Source organism: Dermacentor variabilis, chromosome 6 (assembly GCF_050947875.1).
Source record: "Dermacentor variabilis isolate Ectoservices chromosome 6, ASM5094787v1, whole genome shotgun sequence".
NCBI lineage: Eukaryota > Metazoa > Arthropoda > Arachnida > Ixodida > Ixodidae > Dermacentor > Dermacentor variabilis.
Genome location: NC_134573.1, coordinates 83,450,718 through 83,476,605, shown reverse-complemented (window position 1 = coordinate 83,476,605; position 25,888 = coordinate 83,450,718). Strand labels below are relative to the sequence as shown.

The 25,888-nt window shown below is 46.1% G+C and overlaps 1 protein-coding gene across 7 annotated transcripts in view; it reads right to left on the bottom strand.

Annotated features, from left to right (window-relative positions):
* Nucleotides 1-6,764: 6,764 nt before the first annotated feature.
* LOC142584906 (uncharacterized) overlaps nucleotides 6,765-25,888 on the bottom strand; it is a 140,212-nt gene continuing 121,088 nt past the window's right edge. For 6 of the 7 annotated variants that reach the window (XM_075695248.1, XM_075695246.1, XM_075695243.1 and 3 more), the window contains 5 exons: nucleotides 25,171-25,282; nucleotides 21,744-21,821; nucleotides 14,488-14,638; nucleotides 13,272-13,427; nucleotides 6,765-10,360 (listed from right to left, as the gene is read on the bottom strand). In XM_075695248.1, coding sequence (XP_075551363.1) covers nucleotides 10,235-10,360; nucleotides 13,272-13,427; nucleotides 14,488-14,638; nucleotides 21,744-21,821; nucleotides 25,171-25,282 — 623 coding nt within the window. In that variant the 3' untranslated portion in view covers nucleotides 6,765-10,234. The remainder of the gene's footprint in view (nucleotides 10,361-13,271; nucleotides 13,428-14,487; nucleotides 14,639-21,743; nucleotides 21,822-25,170; nucleotides 25,283-25,888) is intronic. The other variant, XM_075695247.1, reaches the window with a different exon arrangement.

Genomic DNA, 25,888 nt, shown 5'->3' with positions numbered 1-25,888 from the left:
CCGCCATCGTTGCTCCCGAAGAGATGCAATTTCAGTTATCAAAGACAGGGCCTTCGGATACTCTGGTGCTACAGCGCGCAACACTCCATGCATGGATCTTAACCTCTCAGAAGCAATTGACTCTGCTGTGGAAAAAGCAATGGCTAAAGCTATGGATAAATTGATATCCAGTCTCTGTGATTGCTTAGTGCAAATCATTTCCAGTCACATGATGCAAATAATGCAGCCCACTAAGACACCAATGCAGTGCCCAGTATCTAACGCCACACCTCGAACGTCTAGCAACGAGGTAGAGACGCCTTCCACAGTTGCAGAATATTCCACAGACACTACTTCGCTAGTCCAAACACGCGAGGATGAGCCCTCTTATTCAGACACTGTTACTGTCACAGACATGGAACTTGACACTCGAGCTCCTAAACGTATATGGGGTCCCCAATTTCAAAAACTATGAAACCAAAAAAAAAAAAGAGTCAACCAACTCCTGTGCTTACCGAAAGTATTCTAAAGGCGGCAGTTGCCGCTGCTGTGCGTTCAACACCATTGGACAGTTGAAAGTGCTGCAGTGGAACTGTCGTTCTATATTTTCAGCTTCAACAGATTTATCTTGCCTATCTATTCAATTCAATCCAGATATCTTACTTCTTCAAGAAACGTGGCTTTCACCAGAGAAAAATTTTCATTTAAAAGGTTTTCGGTCCTTCCGATTAGATAGAGACTCGCGAGGTGGAGGATTAATGATACTTGTTTCCAGTAAAATTTGTCACAAGGCAAAAATTTCTTTTCAAATCATGGACTGCGACTGTGAAATTTTGGCCATAGATTTATGACTCCCAGGATACCATCCATTTTCAATTATAAATGTTTATTTCCCCAGCGGTGTGCAAAGTACACGTCAACTTGATAGGGCTGTGGCTGCCTGTAGAAAAGAAATATTGTTTGTAGGGGATTTTAATTCGCATCACGTGTCGTGGGGACAAAAAACAGATTTGTGTGGTAAGCGACTTTGGTAGTGGACTATTGATAGTCACCTTTCATGTCAGAACACAGGACAAGTAACGTTTGTTAGAGGACCCTTCCGTTCAGTGTTAGATTTGACATTTTGTAGCGCTGGCATCAAGGTTTTGTCGTGGGTAGCGGTTGATTCAGCAACCAACAGTGATCATCTTCCTGTGTCATTTGAAATCAATTGTCAAATAACATCTTTAAAATACCAGGCATGCACATTTATGGACCATACGAAATTTAAGACTTTCTTGCGTTCTGCCGTTTCGAAATTGCCAATGCCAATGATAAGGAAATCACTTCAACCATTTGCTCAATTCTAGAGGATTCCCGGAAGCAAGCTGAATTTGTCATCCCTTCGGCTAAAGGCACCGCTTGTCGTTGGTGGAATAATGAGTGTACGCGGGACTATAGAAAAAGAAAGGCCGCTTGGAAAATGCTTCTGCATAATCAGTGCCCGACAAATTGGAAAAATGATCAGTTTCATGCTGGTGTATTTAAGTGTACTGTTAATCGAGCCAAATAGGAATACGATATTAGACATTACGATTATCTATCTAATTAAAAAAATAAGCATGCTTTATTTGCATTCCTTCGTGCTAGGAAGGTGCTACCAACACCCTTAACATTAGATTCAATTGTTTTGACCCCGCAGGAACTGAGCGCCTCCCTAGAAAAGATCGAAGGCTTAGAAAATCGATTTATGGCCAGGCTTCCGGCTCTTCATTCTACATTAGGCCCTTGGGATGGCTTTACTCCAATTTCCTTAGCTGAACTAAATGAGACTGCCCTATGTTTACCGAATTCAGCCCCTGGCCCTGATGGCGTCACAAATGCAATGTTAAAAATATTGTTACAGGAATCGCCTAACGTTTTTTTAGACCTTGTGAATTATTCAATTAAATATGCTTGGATTCCGCTGCACTGGAAGCTTGCCAAGGTAATACTGATGCTTAAGAAACAAAAAGGAAGGTATGTATTGGAGAACATTAGGCCCATTGCGCTTATATCAAACGTATTAAAATTCATTGAGAGGCTTCTTCACCGTCACATCATGAAATTTATTAATGATAATTCCATTCTTAGTCCCCGTCAGATTGGTTTTAGGGCCGGCTGCTCCATCTGGCATGCCCACGTCGACTTAGAAAGCCGAATACAACTCGCTCGACGTCATAAGCAATACGCTGCCTTAGTGACGCTCGATATCGCTAAAGCATATGACACTGTGGAGCACACTTTATTGATCAATCGGTTAACTTCCTGTGATGTTCCTGGGTATATAGTAGCGTGGATTCAGTCATTCTTAGGTGAAAGAGAATTCTATTGCTACGAAAGCGGCGTTTCTTCTAAACACAAACAAACGAGAGGCGTACCGCAAGGCTCAGTTCTTTCCCCGGTACTTTTTAATATTCTCATGAGCACACTACCTTGTCATCAAGAAATAACTACCTATGTTTATGCAGACGATATTGCGTTTTCTGCATCTGCAAACGACATCCACACGCTATACCAACGACTGCAAACTTACCTTTTTAAGATCTGGAGAGGTGGTTGGATGCTAGTCACTTCACACTCAATGCCAGCAAATGTGCTGTTCTCGTTTCTCCGATACGTGACATAGTGCACATTTCATTGTCTTGCCACCTTCAAGACATACCACAGGTGGAATCTGTTAAATACCTCGGAATTATTTATAACGCCTCTCTCAACTGGCGCTCTCACATAGATCATTTGACTGGGAAAGGTACCCGTGCAATTGGCATATTGCGTAGGCTGAGCAGTCGTATATAGGATTGAGAAGAGATACACTCCTAATGATATATCGTATGTACGTTCGCCCTGTATTAGAATTTGGTTGCGTGCTCTTCTCTGGAGCTCCAGCATACATGTCCCGTCCTCTAATCCTCTTGGAAAGAGAAGCATTACGTCTGTGTTTAGGTCTTCCCAAATTTGTTGCAAATTCTATTCTTTACCTAGAATCCCGTGTTCCGCCACTTTCGTGCAGGTTCCGGCTTTTGACGGTGCAGACGTTCTTAAGGATTTATGAATCACCACTGCGTCATCCCCAAATAATCTTTATTTCACAACCTGCATTGTTTTTCGGTGTCATCTGGCCGCGAATACATAATCCGCAAATTATATTCGTGCAAAAATTACTTGACTCTTTGGGCGTGCGCATATGCGATGTACTTCCTATTACCGACAGAGCTGTTGCCACGGATATTCAATTTGATGAAATCTTTTCTAATAATGCAAAATTACTTCCACACCGTATTCTAGACGGTATATTACAAGATCACCTGAAAAACCTTCAAACAAACGTAATTGCTACAGATGCTTCACAATGTGAAGAAAAGTCAGGTGTAGGAATATTTTCCCCGATTCTCGATTGGACATTTTCTCTTCGGCTGCCAGATTTCATACCGATTTTTTTAGCCGAATTCATGGCCGTGGTGCTGGCATTACGCAAATTAGGACCATCAATTACATCAGCCGTGATAGTCACTGATTCTTTATCATTGTGCTCATCCTTTACTGCTTCTAGTGATTCTCGCGTGATGAGGACATTTCAATCATTGGTACCTGATTACTTGAGAAGCGTGCGTTTGATTTGGGTACCTGGCCATAAAGGACTAATCATTAATGAAATTGCAGACTCTCTAGCCAAGGCATCGATAAGTGGCCCGATTCTTCCTTGCTGCCCTTTGACTGCTTATGTTACTGCAGCTAGATTTCGCAGGAGTATCATTATACAGTCAGTATCAGGCTCCGCAATTACTAACTCTGTGGATTACGGACATCTCCTGCACCCTTGGAACAGAGATTTTTGCCGAACACGGAAAATTGAAGTGTCCATCACGAAGCTGCGCTTGCCGTATACCTGCATTGAACTTCTACCTCCACAGGTCTGGTCTGGTCCCCTCACCATTATGCTCATTCTGTGGCGAAGCGGAGACAATCGACCATTTCTTGTTGTCTTGTAGACGTTTTTCTATTATAAGAAAACGACTACTCGAAATCCCGCTTCGCTCTATTGGTCTAACTTTATCAGTGCCTGTGATCCTATCTTTTGGAGCCTCCATTGTTGGGTTCAGCCACAGAAATGTTTGCTTGGGGATCCAAAATTACCTAATTGAAACCAATCGATTTCCATGTTAGATTGATCGTTCTCCCTCCCAACCATAGCTTTATTTCTTATCTATTAATTATTATTGTTATTAATATTATTATTATCTTATACCCGGTTTTCATCTGATTATTTCCTTTTTTCTCCAAAGAAAACGTTTATTTTTAAACTCACATGCCCAAATTGTTAACTCCCTTGTTATCATTATTTTTAGGCACCTAATTAAACCACCCGATTCTTGGCCAATCCCCCACTGTGGGTATGTGCCACGGCCACTCAGGACAACAACAACAACATCGTGAATGCCGTTCGTGCCGAGAGTCCGTGCCCTGAGCCGACGGTCGGTCCTAAACGCCGGTGACTAATAAACCCCTTCACAAAATAAATGTACTGAGAGAGAGATACAAAGAGAGCTTCAGATGGATTACGGTTTGCCAACCCTTCTCCCCCCCCCCCACTTGAGAAATAGTTGATACGCCACTGCCCTCATTGTGGTGCTATCATTGAAGCATCCACCGTTGCTTGGCAGCCCTTAGCTCTTGTTATACTTTGGCTAGCTTAGGCGACTTTAACTGGAACGCCTTTTGTGTGTGTGTCTCCATGTGTGCGTGTTCCTTTTTATTGCGAAAGCAATACTGCTCGCACTTTCGGCCCATCGGGGGTCGTGGCACCTCCTTACACAGCTGCGCGTCACGTGACCATGTGACGTCACGCCAGACCGAGAGACGGGGCCCCAGCTCGCGGCATCGATGGTGGAGGCGAAGCCTTGCGCGCCGCTACTGAGAGAGGGCGCTCGCTGGTCTGACGTCACGCTAGGATAAATGGGGCTACAGCTCGGCTCCTCACGGTGGTCGGCGCGCTGCCTTGCGCTATGTCGGATGATGTATAGCCATAAGTTTAACAAAGGGCAACCATGTCCACACCATCAGCCGAACCAAGGCGCAGCCAAGGGTATTGCTTTCGCAATCTTCCAGGCTTAACCAAGCTAAGCCTTCAGCCAATTTTTCCTTTTCAGCATTTTCCTCTCTGTCATCTTTCTAACCCCTATCCCCCATCCCCAGTGTAGGGTAGCAAACCAGAGACTCATATCTGGTTAACCTCCCTGCCTTTCCTCTTCATTCTCTCTCTCTGGCTAGCTTGTCTTTTACAGCCTTCCTCTGCTTCTGCTCATTCTCGAGTTCGCTTTCTAGCTCCTTGACCCACTTTCCCTGTAGCTTATGTTTCTCCTGTTTTACAGTCAAGTTCAAACAAAGTTCATTGTGAAACTTTGCACATATAGACAGGGACAAAGAAATAAACACAGGGACATCGATCTGCCTGTTTGCGCAATGTTTCACGATGAATCAATTCAAACTAGGCTGGCTCGCAGTGATGCCTCAAATAAAAGTTTTGTCCATCCATACATGGCTAGCCATGTATCCTACAGACATTAAATTATGGGGCTTTACATGCCAAAACAACTTTGATTATGAGGCACGCCGTAGTGGAGGACTCCAGACATTTAGACCACCTGGGGTTCTTCAATGTGCACCTAAATCTAAGTACATGGGTGTTTTTGCATTTCGCCCCCATCGAAACGTGGCCGGGATTCGATCCCGCGACCTCGTGCTCAGCAGCCCAACACCATAGCCACTCAGCAACCAAGGCGGGTAGCCTACAGACATGCTCGTCCTGTGCCTCGCTTGCCGACTCAAATCGCGTTTCACCCAAAGGGTCAGAGACCCTCGCACTGCACACAACTAACGCTAGGGCTCCTCCTTCATAACACCATCACGAAAAATAATATATCTGTTCTTTATTTATCCCTAAGGGAGAAAAGAAATCTTAAATGCATGGAAGAAAACAAAGATTCTAGACTATTTGTTGAACCTATTTGCTTCATGAACTAAATGTATGAATAAAAAAAGACAAGGACTTATCGCTTTGGCATGCTGCTCCTGCTGAGACTGCACGACCGCTTCCTTCGACTTCACTCGAAGGAGTGAAAGAAAGTGCGAGTGAAGGAGAAACAAGACGCCTAGAGTGCTTCCGCGCACCATACCTGCAATCCTCGCGGCACCACTCCATTCACAGACCATGTACTGCCTGCCACCAGATGGTGCAATCACAAGTTTGTACTGTACATTGGACTGATACCTAGCATTCACTGTATTTGTGCCTTGTCATCGTGTTCTCTTTCCCCTCTCTTTTTGTACACAGTTGAAGAGTGGCAGGCTAAAGACAAGACTTCCCAGCCAACCTATCCACTCTTCCTTACCATTAGCTCTCTACATTTGTTTGTGCCAGAGGTACTACTTAAACATGACTATAGTATAAAGAAATCTGGTCCATGTCTATTGCAAAATATGCAAAATATACACAAGCCAAAGCCATTGCAAAATTTTGAAGGAAAGAAAGTTGCAGGCCCCCTGCTGTGAGGGCAGAATATCACACTCGCATATTTACGAAAGTAATAGTATGTAGCAATTACGCAGGTTCATTTACAATGTTAAAAAGCTGTTGAAGAGCACATTTATTCCCTCTCTCAATGTTTTTTTTTTTTTTCAGAACTGGGCACATGGCACTGTGCTTGAAATTCCTAGAAAAACACATTGGGTGTATGCATGGCAGTAAGTGGCACATGAAGAAGAGCCTAAGTGCATTGCGCTATATATGCATTTATTCACATCTTCGAGCAGGTTTCTTTTAACTCGAATCGCGAACACAACAAACGACCTCCTCACACGACTTCAAGCAACAAAGCTGCTTCATCAGCGGCGCATATAAACAGGGGTTCGGTAAAAACAGTCCATGACTCCTGCACCTTGCCCAGTCTGTCGAGACGTCACTGCGAGTTTTATGTACAAATCATTAAATACAAGTTCAAGGCAGGGGTGGGGGGTGGTACGAAACAGGCGCAGCGAGGACACAGGGGTTGGATCGCTGGGCACGCTCACGGCGGCACGATGAGCAGACGAAACGTTCAGCACACACTTGTCGCTCTGTTGTCTACTCGCTGCGAGCTCCTGTGACGCAGTTCCACAGATGATGACAAAAAAAAAAAAGAAGGCGAGCAACCTCACGGAAGTCCCATCCTTCCTTCCCACAAGTGCACACACACGCAAACATACAAACGCACCAAAAAGAAACCAGGCATGCAGTGCTGACTTAGTGGCAGTGTTGGCAGAGATCGTGGCATCCAGCCAGAAGACTCGCAACACTGGGCTCTGCAGGTGCTAGCTGCACTCGCAGCATGTTGCAGAATGAGTACGGTGTTGACAGGCGTGCAAGCATGGGATGCACGCAATTCTGCACACAGGTGTGTATGCCCAAGGTAGGGAGTGGGTGCGGTGCTAAAAGAGCTAGCAGAACGACCTCAAAGTGAACGGAATGTCGTACATGTGGGGTGATGGAACAGAGTCCTCTGCACAGAGACAGAACACCAAGCCTACTCTGACCTTGCCTCGCTCCAGTCAACGTGCTCGAGTCAACTGCTTAGCCCTAAGTTCTTCAGAGTCTCGCTGGTTATGAACTTTCGAAAGATATTCTCAGGTTATGTGATTAAACAGGTGTAATGGTTTTACAGCTGATTTCGGCATAGATGTCAGCCCTTTTCTTTCCTCAAATAGTAACTTTGAAGTCGTACGGCTGGTACTCTCTGCACGTTGGAGGTGCATGTATCTGGAATGGCAGCCTGCAGCACGTGTTGAGGTGGCAAATGCCAGAGTAGCTTTAACTTCCCTGCTTGGAGTTCAGTCTTGCAGCAAAACAACTTTGGCTTAACTAGGCTTTGAAGCAACAACAGAGAGTCACAACAACATAAACAGCACACCAAATGCACTTGGCTTAACGGCAGATGCACCACGATATCAAGTGGAGTCCTTGAGAAGAAGAAGAAAAAATGCATTGTGTGCCTGCAGCAACACAAGGACACAGTCGTGCCTAGTCCACAGCAGAGCACTGTAGAGGAACTTGCACTAACCTAGCATGGCCTCCAGCGGGGAACACACAAAAAAAGTCTGGCCGCCTATGTACAATACAAGAATGAACAAAACTGAACTGCTTAACATGAACAATTCTTTAACCTCCGCAATCACTGAGCCGCGTTACTTTGATACTGGGCAAAATATATATATATATATAATGCAAGGAGCCGGTCACGTAGCTCGGTTTTTTTTTTTCTGTCGGCCTGAAAGGCCGCTGACCAGAAGGAAGGAAACAGGTATGACCAGCATAAAGGTGCTGTGCCCAGAATCCAACTCTAGAGGAGAAGCTGATTTGCATAGGTTGAGGGCTGCTCACTCTTTAGTAATCGTCACTTCAGGCATGCTCCTCCCTCCCCGTTTCGTTTGTGGCATTTGTGCATGTGCCCAATCTCAAAGTTATGCAAAGCCGAAAAAAAAAAAAGAATGTAAATGGTGTGACAACCCAAATGGCTCAGCTAGAGGCATCTTTTGTAACTGCCTTTTGACTCTATATGCGGCAGATTACGCTTTGTCTACAGATCGTGTCACTTAAGGCAGTGCTGAATTGCTGGTCATTCCTTCCTCTTGTGCTGACCTTGCGGAAAAGCAATGGAGGCCCTGTCCCCGAGGCAAGCCCATGCGTTGAGCCCGTTCCCAGGCCTCTTGCTATCTTTTCACAAGTTTGCAATCAGAATGCAGGCTACAAATACTTGGCCATGACCACGAAGGATAAGAAAAAAGTCTCTTGAAGGTGGGGGAGCACAGCATAAAGAAGAAAGGCATCACAAAAATAAAAATTGATTTTAAAACAAAAATTCAGAAATGCATGTACGGGGTACGCAGTGGAGTTCGGCTTCCAGCAAACCAAACCATCTGTATGCACAGCAGGAAAGGCCTACCCAACTCTGCCACCATGGTGCAGCAACTTTGAAAACAGTGCTCGCTGCATGACAACACTTTGCGCACAGCGAAGATTCACACATGCTTGAACAAGAAGCGGCGGCCAGCAAGGCACGGCAGCGCCGCCACACTCGAATCCAGCCCTCCCTCTGCACAGCCGTTTAGCTCCAGCACCACAAGCAGGCACGCCGAGGGCGTCGCACAACCGAATGCTGGCTCCACACACGAGAGGTGAACTCGCTGCAGACTGAGTGACCCAACAGACATCGATGGCAGATGATGCGTGCAAACCCTGCCGAGGCACTTTGCTCCATCTTGCGCTAAGGCAGCCTTGCTAAACCTTGAGGCAGGGCGGGAGATTCGAGACTGCTTGCCTGTGCCGGAGGGAAAATTAAAAAGGAGAGTTCACTAAAGCCCACAAGCAAATAACATTGCAAGTGCAACCTGAAGCAATTACGTGACTGAATTTGCGACTAAACTCTAGCAAACATGTCAGTTAGCTGCCAAGGGACGCTACGAAATTCCAACTGTTTCCCGTTGTGCCAGTGTGGAAGCGAGTCTTGGTTTTGGAGAAATAAGCATACTTTTGTGGCTTCTAAGGGCACCTCACTCTTTTGCGATACCTTTATTTGGGCTTAATGCAAGTTGACAAAAAAGAACGGCACACCCGAATTTCCCGCCACACCATGGCAAGGCTGACAGGAACAGCACCGCTGAGTTTTCCCAGCAACTTGTCGCAAGCACAGTCTTCAAGCAGGTGCTTCACCAATGCAACTGCCAGCACTGCAACAATTCCTATAGCAAACTCCACGGGTAACAATGACCTCCATGACAGAAACCTGTTTTGGGTGGGCAATCAGCTGGGCCTTCGCCGCATTCGCAGGGGACACAATTGCCGGGTGCGACTGCAGCGACTAGAGTCACTGGCGAGGTTTCTTTTCTTGCACATTTTGCGAACATCCAACAGCGCAGATGCAGACCCAAGGCAACACAGGCAGCACAGCAGTGGCATTTTGTAACTTTGTCTCCACAGTCCCTTAGCAACACTCATGTGTTGGCTTGGGTCTCAAAGGCGGCACAACATAGGCAGCTGGCTGAACGCGTGCCGCCACGAATGCCTGGAACATCCTTCCACACTCTCGGAGGAAAGAACTGAAGCTGCCGCCTTGTGGCAGGCAATCACAACAGCGTTTGCCAGCCAGGTGCATTCAAGGTCGACGTCTTGCCAGTGGCAGCTTTAGCACCGTCCCTTGCAACCTCAGCTGGGCTGGCTGCTGTTCCCAGCGCAGACAAGGATGACAGTATTTGTGACAGGTGTCACAAGCAGAGTGGTGGACGTTGCCTCTTCCACACGGAGCGCTGCTGCTTCCTCCTCCTCTTCCTCCTGCAGTGGCAGTAAAATACAGTTGTAACCCGTAACAACGAAATTCTCACGACAATCAAATGTTTTCGCAGCCCCGGAAAATGCCCATAGGATTCAATGCATTTCGTACCTCTCGACAACGAAATGTGCCTGTACTACAATCCCACATCAACAAAATTTGATGGAAAGTAGCCTCGCATACTGCCTACTCATGCAAGGCGAGCAGGCTCCAAAATGTGCTCAAATGCGATTGATTCGCATTAAAATTGTGTGAAATAGCACTATAATATATTTTTGTTTACAAGAAAACAACTAAGCACCAAAAGCAATTGCGTGCACTGGAAACAAGTCATGTCCGCCATATTGTTTGCCGATTGCCCGTTTGAAGTGGTGTGCATGTTGCCACTGACATGTGACAATGGTTTTTGCACACCTAGTGCAGTGCATAATGTGCACCTTGGTGAAGAAAATGCAGCAAGAACAAGGACATCCATATCCCACCGACGTGAAATTGTTGATGCCACTTGAGGTGGCAGTCACAGCATGGAATGCCACGCATCGGGCCGTGACCGAGTGATCGTCCGGGAATATGCATCTCTTGCTTCAAGAATGCTGGTTTTCATGTCATCCGACAGACATCGTGTGCAGATTCACCACCGGACGTAGATTTACATGAAGGGGCCGTAATCTCTATCGACTGCCGTCGGGTATACGAGATACGATCACGTTTGCACACGGCACCGACGCATTGGTGCCCACGGCTGGTGCCTACGGGCGACAGCTCGCAGTGGAGAACTACTGCTGCATGCGCAGAGCGCTGTTGCTCGGCATCTGGTGCCAATTTAAGCAAAATCTCCCCAAAGTGATCTTATCTCCAAAAGCAATTGACCGAGGATACTGCTCCATGACAGTGCTGCCACTGCTGATCGGCACGTGCGGCCTGCTTTGTGATGTCGGCAATGTGGTTCTATATCCTCCAGCAAGCTTGCCAAAGTGAGCTAACGGAATTTTGACAGTAAACAGGGTGTCTACCAAGTTTGCATTTACAAATTCCCCAAGTTTTTCAGGCTTTCCCCGAGTGCCTTCCCAGAATTACCTGAGTGACACAGAAATTAGTTTTGTATCAAAATGGGCTGACACCATGTCGCTCGATGTTGTCATTCTCTAGTAAGCATGTTAAAAAATTAAAAAACTACTTAATACACTTTGAATAGTAAGGAGTAGTGTTTAACTTATTCAAAAAGGAAACAGAAGGGAGGAGTTCGTAAAATGCACAGAAAATAAGATATCTCTAAAAAAATGGTGAAGCTCATTGTAAATTGAGTCGAACGCTTTCAAACAGCTTTTCCTATCAGCCGACAGCAAGCTCACTGGCATGAGGCCCGAACTTTGTCACATGTGAGACTCTCTCTCAGCAGCTGGAAAGTCAACGTCAACTGTCCTGGCATACTTTCAGCCTGTGCACAACGCCTCAATGTAATGTTTCACTGCTTTAAAGCACTTATTTTGGTTTGGATGAGAGACACTTGCATCTCGGTGTCAGCCAATACTGTTTTTCAGCTCAAGCTCCTTCAAAGAAGCAGCAGCGCACTTGCTTCCCTGTTCATTCCTCAATGCGCCGGTCCTTTCTGTTCTCGTCTCACTTCTGCCGTGCGTTTGCCCAACGGACCGTTTGAAGCATCCTCTTGGTCAGATGTACAGTCACCGTGTGATTTTTGAACTCCCTAGGGACCGCGAAAACGTCCAAAAAAATTAAAGCGTCCTTTATTGCCTTTAAGGGCTCAAGTCACAACAGGCACCTCCGGTAAATATCTGTCATCGTGGTGGCTCTTCATTCGGCTCTCCTCCTCTCAACCTGCTTGGGATAAAATAAGGCCTGCCAGTACACTTATTAGACATGTTGGTGCTCAGACTGTGACAGGAGACATGACGAGTGCCCTTTCCCATGCTTAAGCTTCACCGCAATAGTTAAATTATGGGGTTTTACATGCCAAAACCACTTTCTCATTGTGAGGAACGCCGTAGTGGAGGACTCCAGAAATTTTGACCACCTGGGGTTTTTTAATGTGCACCTAAATCTAAGTACACAGGTGTTTTCGCATTTCGCCCCCATCGAAATGCGGCCACCGTGGCCGGGATTCGATCCCGCGACCTCGTACTCAGCAGCCCAATACCATAGCCACTGAGCAACCACGGCAAGTATTCACCGCAATACTTAGTGTATGATTCAGTGCCCAACACTGCTGTATTGGGGCAAAGCTGATTTTTGAGAATCGGCATTATGCACTGCCCCGTGCTTTTTGAGCTTCAGAGCTAATAGCGAAGATTACAAAGGCGGAGTCGGTGCCATTGCTGACAGTGGCGAATTCTTTCAATGAAAAAGCACGGCACCAAACGGCAAGAAGCTTAATAGCGAACGTTGAAGCAACTAGGCCTAGCGTTGCGGCGGTGGTGGCTTAGGCTGCCAGCGGATCTGCGTGCGAGAGTGCCGGTACGAGGCAGCAAGATAATCAAAATGGCAGCGGTGGTGGCTTTGATTAATGCCATTTCAGACCTGTGGTAATGGCAAAAAGTCTGGAAAATCGGACGGCGATGAGTTCCTGCGTCCTAAATTTCAGACGTTCGTCATTCACTCTTTGCAATAAAGTTGCTGGACATTGCGGCGAAAGTTTCTGAAGTGAGCCGTCTTGGATATTACGGACATCAGATAAAACGGACGTATTTCCTCGGATTATCAGGGTCCATTGTAACGAGAGTAGACTGTATTGAAATGGCATACAAACACGCTTCATTACATCGAGGTGCTAAACACATGGTGTTCTATGGACAAGAGGTTATGAAAAGTTAAATACTTCGCTATACTCAAGTTCGTTATATTGAAGTTTAACTGTATATAGCGAGAGAGAAAGCACTGAAAGAGACTCATGCGTACCTTTCGCCAGCGTTCGGGGAAGTCACTGCCTGGGTGTTGATGCAAGTGCAGGTTGAGGATGAGGTCGCGGATGGCTGCACGCTTCTGGGCAACGAGACCTTCTGGGAACCAGTCGCCCAGCTCCAGCTTCACTGGGTCACCAGCACTCGGAGGTTTCTGTGCAGTTCATGACCCCATTTGCATTGCAAAACAGCTGTTCATTGTGCAGGGCTCTGTAAGCAGCGGCGCTGCACAGACCTATGCTTGCGGACAACTTTCTGCGGCTATGCAGGGAAAGCCACGGGAGCGGAGCTTCTGCGCATGTGTGACCCCGCCAAGTAGTCTGCCAGCATTTGACAGTGATTTTGGTAGCTCGAAATGGATGCAGCTTCCCCGTGCGACAGTTTCGCATTTGCCCAGACGCGGAAGGGAAAAGCTGCAAAATAAGTAAACTTATACATTCAGTGGTGTGTTTTGGCTTGTTTACCTGTTGTTAATAACGTGTGTATGTTTTCTCTTCCCCAGCTTGAACTAACGTGGATGAAAACACCGGAATCTTTTCAGAAGCGCTCCTACTTGTGTGCGCTTTGCCTCAGTAACTTTCCAGTCATAGCCACAGAAAGTTGCCCGCGAGTATAGAACTTTTGTTGTCTCTCAACGCTGGCTCACATGCGCCAATGTTGATAACCAAGTGAAAAGTCTATAACTTTTGAGAGTTACAGTCACTTTAACGACAACTTTGCCTTTCTGGAGTCTTAGCAACTCTTTTTTAGTAACTCTTATCGTGGCGTAAATAGCCAAGGGTGTCAAGGGACCTTCGCTAAGCTTAGTGCCTTGCCCCCATTTTATTGCAACAAGGACAGGTGAACCTGTATTTGTCCCTGCTTCAAAGGGCATAGCGAAGAGCTTCAATAGTAAGCCATCTGGGTGCACCAAAGCTGCTTTTCAAGGCAAAAGCACAATCTTGAGATGTGATATTGTTTTGGAAGTTTGGAGTTGCTTTACCTTTTTGCATTATAGCTCTTGAATCATCACTTCTGTAGGCGACAATTTAAAGATATAGCTTAGAAAATAATATGGCAGACATCTATCTCAGAACAATTAACATAAAGACAAAATTTCAAACAAGTCACCATCATCACCATTCAGTGACTTTCCACTAAAAATGAAGTGCTTTAGCCTGGGACCTGATGACTCTGTACAAAAAAGCGTCAACACTGCTGTGAGCAGGACTCACCTCGAGGAAGCTCTCCACATACTGCAGCAGGTAGACGCCGCAGTCACTGTAGTTGCCCTGCTGGGGCGTGCGCGGTGTATAACCATGCATGTTGCCATAGCAGAAGCTCAGCTGGGTCCGCTTCTTGGCCTTCCACTCCTCAGTCAGGTACCTGCAGTGGTCACCACGTGGCATTCACGTTTTGACATAAGCACACAAGCACGCAGCGCCAATGTCAGTTACTGCGACAGTGAGCATCTTGTGTTACGTGGTACGTGCTTCGGAGTGAAAGACAAGGCAGATAGAAGTACAGTAGATTCAGTTACTTTGGCAAGACCAAAGGTCTTGGCCGGCACCTATACATTTCTATGGTGGCAAACTTTTGTTATTTCGATCTTGAAATTGGCCTTCGCCGTATAATTCGAACTCTGGAGTTCTTCAAGCATGCACGCACTTGACCCCAAGGGTGAGTACATGCCACGCAGCTGGATAGAACCAAGCTAATGTTGTTCGCCCTCGCTTGGAAATGCTAGTATTACTTTTTGCATCCTGCCTAAAAACCTCATTAGTCTTAAGTAATGAACTTCTCAAATATTATAATTAGATGAAAAGTGCCAATGAGAACATTGTAGAGCAACACGAAAAACTCCCAATACAGCTTTCTGTTGCTCAACATGTGCTACATAAGAGTTTTTCCCAGTGTGAAAGAAGCCTGTGAATACACGCAAACTTGCTGCGCAACTGGCCGCTCAAGGAACTTTACGTGCATTCGCAGGCTTCTTTCATGCTCCGATAAACATTTTTATGTAGCACATGCAGAGCAACAGAAAGCTGTATCGGGAGTTTTTCCATGTTGCTCTACAATTTTCTATGTCAACGCGACAATATGTCCACGAGTCAAGAAAAGCTCTAAGAAATGCAATATTTTCATCGTTTGAATTGCTGAGAGCAGAAAAGTGTTTGAATCGCCTACCCTTGTTGCACGTCCTGCCAGTTAAGGAGCAGCAAAAGCACTGTAAAAGCCCGCATATGAGGATTTTTTTCCCGATTATTATCGTCCCAAATTTCCGTCTCGCACTATGTGAAGAAGCAAAAGAAAATTTCAGCCAAAAAGTCGGGCTCAAAGTTTTGGTCTCATTATTGCTATATGGCTAAGGCATGGTTTCATTATTGCTGCATGGCTATGGCTAGGCTTCGTTATGGCTGCATGACTATGGCACTGTTTTACTGTCAAGTGCACACTTTGGCAGCACACGAGCTCCTGTGCTGACCATACGGATTGTATCTTTTCTTTTTTTTTTTTTCTGCAGTGAAGCAGCAAGATGTCAGGGCCCCGAAAAGAGTACTCGGCCGCTTTCAAGAGAAAGGCGATTTTAGCTGCAGAGAACATCGGCAACTGTGCGGCCGAGAGGCAGTTTCGTGTCACTGAGCGAAGCATTCGTATATGCCTACGACAGAAGGAAGCCTTTTTCGTGTGCAGTGGAACGTGAACAAGCTTTCGAGGGCCGAAGAATGGGACCTTCCCGGGAATCGAACTCACCCTGACGGAGTTCGTATAGCAACAGCGAGTAGCGCTGTGAGCGTGGCGCTCGTGCAGGTGAAAGCTAGGGAGCTTGCAAGAGAAAAAGGGATTCCGATCTCCGACTTCAAAGCGAGCAAGCACTGGATATCGCTACATGTGCTGTGCTGGCTTGTCAGCTTTGATTTCGAAAAGTTTATCCGTGAGTTTACATTTGAATATCTGTGCACCGTCGCCAGAAAAGAGCAAACGAGGCAAACTCCGTCGAACGGTGCTCGCTCCGCACTGCCCGTCGGCGACACCAACTGCCCTCGGATGGTGTTTCGATCATTTCAGTGGCGCAGTAATGGGCGCTGATTGTCACATGAGCCGCATTTTCAACATCACTTTAAAATATTTATTATAATTACATGTCAGCAACAACTGAGTGACACCACTGCGCTTTCGCAAGCACTGTCCGTCCTCGTCCATCTTGAGCTTTCCACATTCCGGCAAAATGCAGCTGCGTTTAAGGGCGTCTCGAAACTTATAGGCTGAAATAACCTCGTGGCGCTGGGCGCTGGCATATGACAATTCAGTAGCCGCAAGTAGCGCGATGAGAACCGGCTCTAAGAGGAGCGAGCAAGTTGTGTGCTGTGATGGCCTCTCCAGCAGTCACTTATCCATGCTGCTTTCCTTGCCGGATAGCTCTTCTCGGACTGAAACCGAAATAAACTCGTGCTTCGTTAGCCAGTGAAGCAATTTGTGCACAACACTTAACAGAACTAGCCAACCTTTTCACAAAAGTACCGCGATCAAAACCACCACAAACCGGTGTCTCAAGGCGCACTGTGGCTGCGTTGGTTGTTTGTCTGCTTCTCGCATCTAACCATGTAGAGGGTGCTCGTGACAGCCATGTTCGTGCATGTGCAGCAGTATTTTTGCGAACCGTCCATTGCGTGCTCATCTTCCTTATCGTTGTCATCTCCTTGTTGCGGCACACTAAAAAGCATCTCCCGTTGCCCCTTCCAACGACGATGTTTTTCTCATCGCTGCTGAAATCCCTCATGGCTTAGTATGCCTCTGCAGCTAGCACAACTTTTAGTTTGGAAGCGGCAACATAGAGTGCCATTACGATAACGCCACGTCACACCCCGATACCATGGAACCAGCTCCGATATGACACAGGTCAAAGTGACGACATCGCTTGTGTACTTCAGTTGGCTACTGGCCTGGCTAATAGCGGCTGTGACACTGACTTTTCTAGATGACGCTAGCTAGAGACCATATTTATCATTTTCAGTTACAAACTTGCACGCTTCTTTAAAATCCTCAAATCTAAGCCGATCCTAAAGTTTTGTATATGATCATTTGGAAAAATCTATCGGCCTAGATTTGAATAAATATGGTACAGTGGAACCCCGTTCATACGTTTTTCACCGGACCGGGGAAAAAAAACGTAACAGCTGGGAAAACGCAACAGTGAGGAAAGCTCCGAAAATGAATGAAAAAAAGTGCAGCTTCAACTATAGACAATTTATTTCCACAGAGTGCGCTTAGGACTTAAAAAAAAGTCCAGAATTGTGGCTTGCCGTTTCTTTCGCTCGCTAGAAATCACCACACGTTTCTCAATAGCCTGGAAGGCCGCACTGCTGTCAGCGTCGCTGTGAGGTGCGACGTACCTGCGGAGGAGGTCCAGAGCCGCAACGGCTTTTCGAAAGCTACGATTTGGCAACTCCCCGGCATCATGCGGCTCGTGCATCGCAGTCTGCGACTTCACTCGCGACCGAGATCCCAACGATCTCGGCGATGCTCTGACACTCTGACGTCCCGACAACAACATCCACGGCGAGGTAGTCGTCGTATGTGACCGCCATTTTGGCTTTTGGCGAGTTTTGGCCGGGCTTGGCTATGGAGCTGGCTGCAAGAAGCCGCACGCCAATTCGATGGCGGCCTCTCGAACTGGCGTGCGGCTTCTTGCAGCCAGTTCCATAGCCAAGCCCGGCCAAAACTCGTCAAAAGCCAAAATGGCGGTTGGAACGCGTTGCCTACTTTAGCCCAGGCGGGTTCGGGGGGCTAAGTTGCGACGTATCATGCGGGAACGTTTTCACAGCTACGACGTAACAGCGGGGTTCCTTATACATTGGATCCTATGGAAGCTATGCCGGGACCGGATGAAAACGATGTAGCAGCCGGGAAAACGCAGCAGTGAGGAACGTAACAGCGGGGTTCTACTGTATTATAAGATGAAATAAAATGCTACTTGCCCAATTCTATTTTATTAAAAAAAAAAAAGAACTCACTGAAGTTATTCTTGACAACAATGCAGGCAGTCGAAAGGTTTTGTTTTCGCTTGACTCCGCACCACCCACGCTTTCATGTTTCAGTATTTTCGTTATCGCGTAGTGCTGCGCTGGTTTTGCCAGCTCGCGAAACTCACACAAATTGCACATAGCAGAGAATTCAACTTCCATGTGATGCCAAGGGATGCCCGAATGGTTAACGTCACTTGACCAAAAAGCCGCTGCAGTGGCGAATCTACTGCTCTGTCTTGTCTCGGTAACGCTGTCTGTCCGGCGCCATTTTACTACACGACAGCAGCGAAGGTTGGTGACGGCATATGCAACGTCAACCACTCCTCCGGTTGAGCGGCGGGAGGTTTGAATTTCGAAAAAGGTATGCGGATCCTTCAGATGCAATTTTCTCGTAAACTAAGCCTTTTCTTGGCATGAAACAAGCGCTGCGAGGTTTCCGGAATGGTATTTAAGGGAGGACGCAGCCCTCGAAAACCGAAAAATCGCGAAAAAGTCTATTTTTGAAGAACCATATTTTTGGGTTGTATGTCCCATAAACTACCTGTTCTGTAATTATCAGCACGTAATTCCACTGGGAAGTACCAAAACAAGAAAACTGCTACTTTTGGGGCTACTGCGGCCCACAAAACACACGCAAATGCTGAAATGAAGTCAAACTTCGCGCGCGTGCCAATCCCGGCCCATGCCGTCTGCCCGCGGCATCTTGGTGTCGTTTCGACTGTGCATTCTTTGTCTCTGTTTTGCTGCCTTGCAAAATGGCATCGTCGGCGCGGCTGAGGTGTTATTGGCATTTTCCCGCGATGCAATGTGGAGCGCTGATTGGCCGGAGCAGCATGTTCAAATCCCACAGGCTAAAGTGCGCCTGCCATTGGTTGCTGCACGGGCAGCAGCGGCTGTTCCCTTTGATGCCGCGCCCGCCGCGCTCGCGTCGTTGTTGCCCCTTGCTCCGTCCGCCTCAACATGAGCTTGCAAGCTGCTCATTGCCTTGCGCTACCTTTTAGATTATTTTCTCAGCTTTTTTTTTTTCCCGCTAGTTCTTTGCTGCACGTGATGCCAGCAAAGCCCAAGACAGTGCAGATGTTCGGTGAGCGGGAGCGCGATATGCATCTTGTACGAACTTCCGATCTTCTGCAGCGAGTGCCGACTGTGTAGATGCTTTTCAGCGGTGGAACTGTGCTGTCGGCTGTCACCAGTCGAAAATCCGACACATTGAGTGTGCCTGGAGCCGCAAGAGTTAATTAAAAGCTTCGCAGGAGCTTTCGAATAAACAACACATGTGTTCAACTTTAAGGCCCGTTTTCTCGGAATTAATTTGTTCGCTAGTAGTGGTGCTGAGGAAGGCGATATCTCAAGAACTGCTCTTCAGATTTGTATGATTTTTTTTTATTCTGTTGCTGAATGACTTTGCCAGGGGGTAACAGGCTTCTTTCTTTGAAAGCTGGTGCAGTTAATTTATAATAAGCAATTAATTTTTGATGAATGTGGTCATTACTGGCTACATCAAATTCAAAGTTGTCTTAAAATTTTTTGGAGGGGAAATAAAGAAAAGGGCTCTTTAGCCCCCTGGGATATCTATCAAGGGATCATCACAGTGAATTTCAGCTTCAAACGATGTCCTGGCATTTCTCCAGGCTTATCCTCAGGCATATACACGAACCACCTAGTTAGGCCTCAATAACTCTGGAACTAATAAACACATCTTCATGAAACTTTGCAGTTCCTCATAGTTCGGTGGTGTGAACGTACCCTGAAAGTTTCATCCGGATGTCTTAAAAAATAAAAAAGTGGTCTCCAGGGTAGCCTCCCCCCTTAAAGGGACACTAAAGGTTACTATTAAGTGAACGTGGACTGTTGAAATACCATTCCAGAAACCTAGAAACGCTTGTTTCGTGCCAAGGAGAGACTTATTTTAAGAGAAAATGCGTTCTGAAGCGTCTGCGTACCTCTAGCGCAGTTCAAATCGCCCGCCCTCCGATCGAGGAGTACTGACATCATGGTCTCATAGTGACGTTGCGCCATCGGTGAGTAGAACGGTGTCTGCAGACGGCGCTACGGCTTTTCTGCGCAAAACGCAAACGCACGGCCAGAAACAGAGCCAAGACAGAGCCGACAGCAGAGCGAAAGCGGGAGTATGGTGGCTAGCGGAAGGAGAAACACGCGACCATAAGCTGGTACTTTATTCTATGATGCAAACTTCAACGCTCGTCGCAATGGACCCTGACAATGACAGATTGGCTCGCGATGCTGGGCTCAACTTCAGCGATTTGAGCACTACGAGCGCGTCCTGCTGCTGAGGGCTCGCGCTGCCGGCGTCGTTGCATACTACGACGGCGGCCTCGACACCGGCTCTCCTGAGCGGGAAAGCAACAAGGGCTTCCCACGACATCACAAGGACGTGGCATTCTCACTGCTTGTTCGAAATGAAAGTTTCGCGAGCCAGCATAACCCGCACAGCATGACGCGATAACGAAACTACTGAAACTCCAAAGCGTGCGTGGCACAGAGTCGAGCGCGCAGAGTCGAGCGAAAACGAAACCTTTCGACCACCCATACTACAGAAGGGTAACGTCAAAATGTTATTCTTTCTTGGAATCGAATAGACGTAGACAAGTAGTACTTTCTTCCGTCTTATAACCGAATGAAATGATATTTTCAATACGAGTAGTTGAGCATTAGTAACACAAATTATGAGGAGTGCTTTCGTCATCGGGCTAGTACCGGAATGTCGCTGGGGGGTCTCAAATCGTGTCATGCATTTACCTCAATTTCTCGGTTACTAAAGCTCTGTTCGCGATTATATTGACGCCTTAGACGTTCTAGAACATTGCTCTACCACTTTAACTTGACTTTCTGGTAACCTTTAGTGTCCCTTTAAACAGCCCACATCGAGTTAGTATTTGCCTTTAGTGCCTCTTAAAAGTACCTTCATCCAAAACTGCTGACATCGACAAAACATTGCATTGATTTTGTTCAGAAGTTTGTTTTGTTGAATACACTGAAGTGCTTCCAAACAAAGATTATGTCATTTTTTAAATAAGTTGATTTGTGCATGTGGCCAGCATCGCTTTTGGTGTGTGTGCTTTTTGCTTTCCAGCAAACGATGAAAGGTGAAGTCACACGTTTAGACCAAGCTTTAAATACGAAAATTGTGCATTTTTGAAACTTCGTGCTGTCCATATTTAAGCATCCTTTCATTCAGTTCATGCGCCAACTCGTTCACACGAGTTTACATGCATACCTTTATGATAAACACTGAATATAACGAACTAATTTTTGCTTTAAATCTGACTTCGTTATAACGAGGTTCGACTCGAGCACATCTTTGCTGAAAGGCACTTGTTTCTGCTTCTCTAGCAGCACTGCGAAACTTCGAAGCTGCAATGAGAGCTACGGCATGAGTTGCCAGGGCCACCCTGGCACACTGCTCTTCAACCACAAAGTCAGGAATGTGCAGGGCCACTCACTCTCTAAGTGTCGTCACGATGCGACTCCTACCGCACAGGCCTCCGCGGAGAGAATCCAGGATTAGGATGTACGCCCTTCTGAAAGAGAGCAAGCCAGGCCTTTGTTTTAAACAAACAAACAAACAAGCAAACAAGCAAACAAGCAAACAAACAAGTAAGCAAGCAATTCTGGGATGCGTGTAGATGGGTTTTCATCACCATGTACACTGCGTGGCAAAGCAACAACATGCACATCCAGGCACCAGAAACGACCAAAGAGCTGTTGGTGGTGTCTCTCTTCCAGAGTGAACACTATGTAGCTGGTAGGTAGCATTTTTAAGCTTCTGCAGCCTAACTATGTCAAAGTATCATCCAACCTCAGCCATCACCCTGAAATAAGGGACACAGCGATGTCAATGCCAAAGCAAAAACAAAACATCAAGTATGGCCTCCATTTTCTCCACCGCTAAATAAGCTATTCCTCTCCACCAAGAGATGCAGAGGAAGCTTTGAATGAGTAAGGCATCAGTACAGAGTCGTTCAGTTCTTTTAACTCTTTCCCTATCGTGGCGAAAATAGGTGTTTTTTACAGGGTGTCTACAAAGTTGACATTTCCAAATTCCCTGAGTTTTCCAGGTTTTCCCTGAGTGCCTTTGCAATATGCCCCGAGTGCACAGAACTTTGTTTTATGTCAAGACGGGCTCCCTGCATCATGTCACCCAATGGTGTCACTCTCTACTAAGAATGTTAAAAGATAAAAAAAATAAAAACTTAATCACATTTGAATAGTAAGGGGTAGTGTTTATATTTCACAAAAAGAAAACAGAAGTGAGGGGTTATGTAAAGTGCACAGCGAATAAAATATCTTTGAAAGAAATAGTAAAACCCACTGCAAATCGAGTCGAACATTCTCAAATACGAATAAGAAAGATGCATACAGAAAATTTTCAAATATGAGCTATTTCTATCACCTGATAGCAAGCTAATTGGTTCAAGGCCCGAACTTTATCACAAGTGAGATTCTCTCGCAACCGCTGGTAAGTCAACCTCAACTGTCCTGACATACTTTCAGCCCGCGCCCAACGCCTCAGTGTTGCATTTCACTGTTTTAAAGAGATTTTTTTTGCTTGAATGACGGACACCTGCATCTCGGCGTCAGCCAACACTTTGCTTTTAGAGTGCAAGCTCCTTCAAAAAAGTGGCGGCATGCTTCCTTTCCCAATGTGTACGTCCTTTGTCTTTTTGTTCACTTTCGGCTGCGCATTCGCCACACAGACTATTTGACGCATCCTCTTGGACAGTTGTACAGTCAGCGTCTAACTTTTCGGACTCCCAAGGGGCCGCGAAAGCATCCGAAAAATTGAATGCATGTCTTTTACAGCCCTTGAGGGCTCAAATCGCCCCAGGCACACCTGGAAAACCTCTGAAGGCCTGCCAGTACACTTATAAGGCATATCGGTACTCGTACTGTGACTGTAAATGGCGGGTGCACGCGTGTATAATTAAGGAATACATACTATGTCCCGTGACAGTTGCCCCTTCCCACACTTGCTATGCTTCACAGCGTAACACTGCTGTAATGAGGCAAAGCTGGCTTTCGGGAACCGGCCATTATGCAAAGCACCGTGCTTTCCGATCTTCGAAGCCAGTCGCGATGACCACAAAGGCGGTGTTCGGTGCCGTTGTTGACAGTGGCGAAATATCTCAATTAAAAACACGGCACAAAACAGCAAGAAGCTTAATACCGAAGCTCGAAGCAGCTAGGCCTAGCATTGCCACGGTGGTGGCTACGGCTGCCAGCGGATCTGCGTGCGAGTGTGCCGGTTCGAGGCGGCGAAATGATCAAAATGGCGGCGGTTGCGACTTTTATTAATGCCGTTTCAGAGCTGCGGTCACGGCAAAAGTCCGGAAAATCGGACGGCAAAGAGTTCTTGTGTCCGGAATTTCAGACATTCTTATACATTGACCCTATGTGGTACGTAGTGGTGCCGCGAAGCCGGCCGTCCGGAATGTTGCTCGTTGACTCTACTCTGGCAACTCCACCAGTCAACGATGCGGCGTCAAAGACCATTCGTTACGATTCTTCTGTTACTCGAGCCAGCATTACTGCGACTTTCGTTCCTTAAATTTCAATAGAATCACCCTGTTTTTAGTAGCTTATGCCAGACTTTCTTTTTTCTAAACTAACTACTGCACTCAATATTTTATGTAATAGATAAATTAAAAGCAGAACAAATGCACTTTTCAAGCGTATATGTTTCATTAACGAGATGCACGTCATAAAAAAGATGTAAATTGCCAGAATCAAGATTGTGGGATAAAATTGAACAATGTTTGTAAAGACACGCTTGTATCCACTAAGAAAAATATGTAACAAAAATTATGAGATATATAAAATCTATTGCAGTCTAATAGCCAATATCTCTGAAAAAATCAAAATTTTTTCATTGAACAGGTATCCCAATACAAAAATTTAACTGCAAGCACTACAGTAGGGCATGCCGTGCCGCAGCTGCTGATCTCCCAGATTGGTTTGTGTCGCTGTTACTCTCAGAGTCAAAGTCCAACGAAAAGGCAGCATCTTCAGACTCGCTCATGCATGATCCATCGATAAAATCAACCGCAGACGCAGTGGAATCACGAGATCTGAGATCTTTCAAAGCACACATGCTGCTCCCGGAGGTGGCAATTTTTGCTTTCCACTTTGACGATCGCAAAATTCCAGAGCATGTTCAAAAATTACCACGTGGCGAGAAATAATCGAATTGCTTAGAAAACGAAAATATAGTTCTCCTTCACGTCCAGCAGTGCAGTGTATCCGTGAGCAGTGCGGAAGGCCTCGAAAGCAGCGTTTCAAACTATCGTTAGTGTGCTATCAATGCCCAATGGGTGTGGCAAGAAAATAGTTGAGCAACAACTGCAAGGTGTGTCCTTGGTGTGCCATCAATCCTTTTTAATTAAGTGCAATGTCTTCGAGGCTACCGTGATCAAAATGTGTCAAGTTTCAAAGCAACTGATGGGCTATGAGCGATGCTCCAGTGGTAGGCTATAGAGTATGCCAGCCATCTTAGTTTCTTTATAATGTGCACCCAAAGTATGATACACGAGCGCACTAGAATTCTGTTCCCAGTGAAGTGTTTCCTCCGTGGCTGGGACTTGAATTTCCAAACTTGTGTCCAGCAGCGGAACATCACCATCTCTGAGCCCCTCCCCGGTGGGTGCTAAACGTGTTAACTACATGCAAAGCACATTTCAGCTGGTACAACGCGGGCTCAGTGCAACGTGGAAAAGAGACACTTCAATGCCAGGCACTGGCCAGCTGAAGACGCACTGTAATATAGTATGTGCCATGTGGTTGTTACTTTGCTACGTTATCGCCAGCAGTCCTTTTCTCAGACACGCCTTTAGCAGTGCTACCCACTGTTGCTACAGAGCAAGTGTCACTCACTCTGTCTGTGCTTCGACTGCCCCTTTTGGATGCGGACTCCCCGTCTCCTCCAGCTCGGTGCCGTCATCCGGGTCCGAGTCCAGCACGCTCTCTCCATCCTCGAGGTTGCCCTCTGTGTACAATGCAAGGCATAAGCAACGCTTGACATCAGCAGGCTCACAATGCAATTTATTATTATCCGTTATTACATGTAAAAATTCAATGTCATTTGCAGTCTCATAATTTCTAAGTGAATACAGTAGAATCTCGCTGGCAAGAACCCCTTCGATGCGGCTTTTGAAATCAACTTGCTTAATTAATTATAAATCAATTTGATTGAAGATTGGCAGAGTTATTGGTAATGTTTCTGTGACGTCATAAAAATTTCGAAGTTATATCTTCACAACTTTCTTATTTACAGATTTTTTCTCTTCTTGGGCTTGTCCCAAGCCTGAACAACTTATAAAATGTGATAGACTGAATCGAATCTCTGTGCATTCCAAAATGAATGCTTGAGAGTGTGACATTCTTAGAATTTTTTTTATTGACAACATGATTTCTTAAGTTCTCGTTTTTTATGAAGTGACTGTACAACAGACGTCTACACTGTTAACAACTATAGTTGAATAATTAATTAAGAAAAAGCAATACTGGAAAAGCATGAATGTCGTGCCCTGAACTGCATTTCAAAGAACATAGTAAAAAACAATTAAAATAGACCTAACTGTTGCCACAAAAT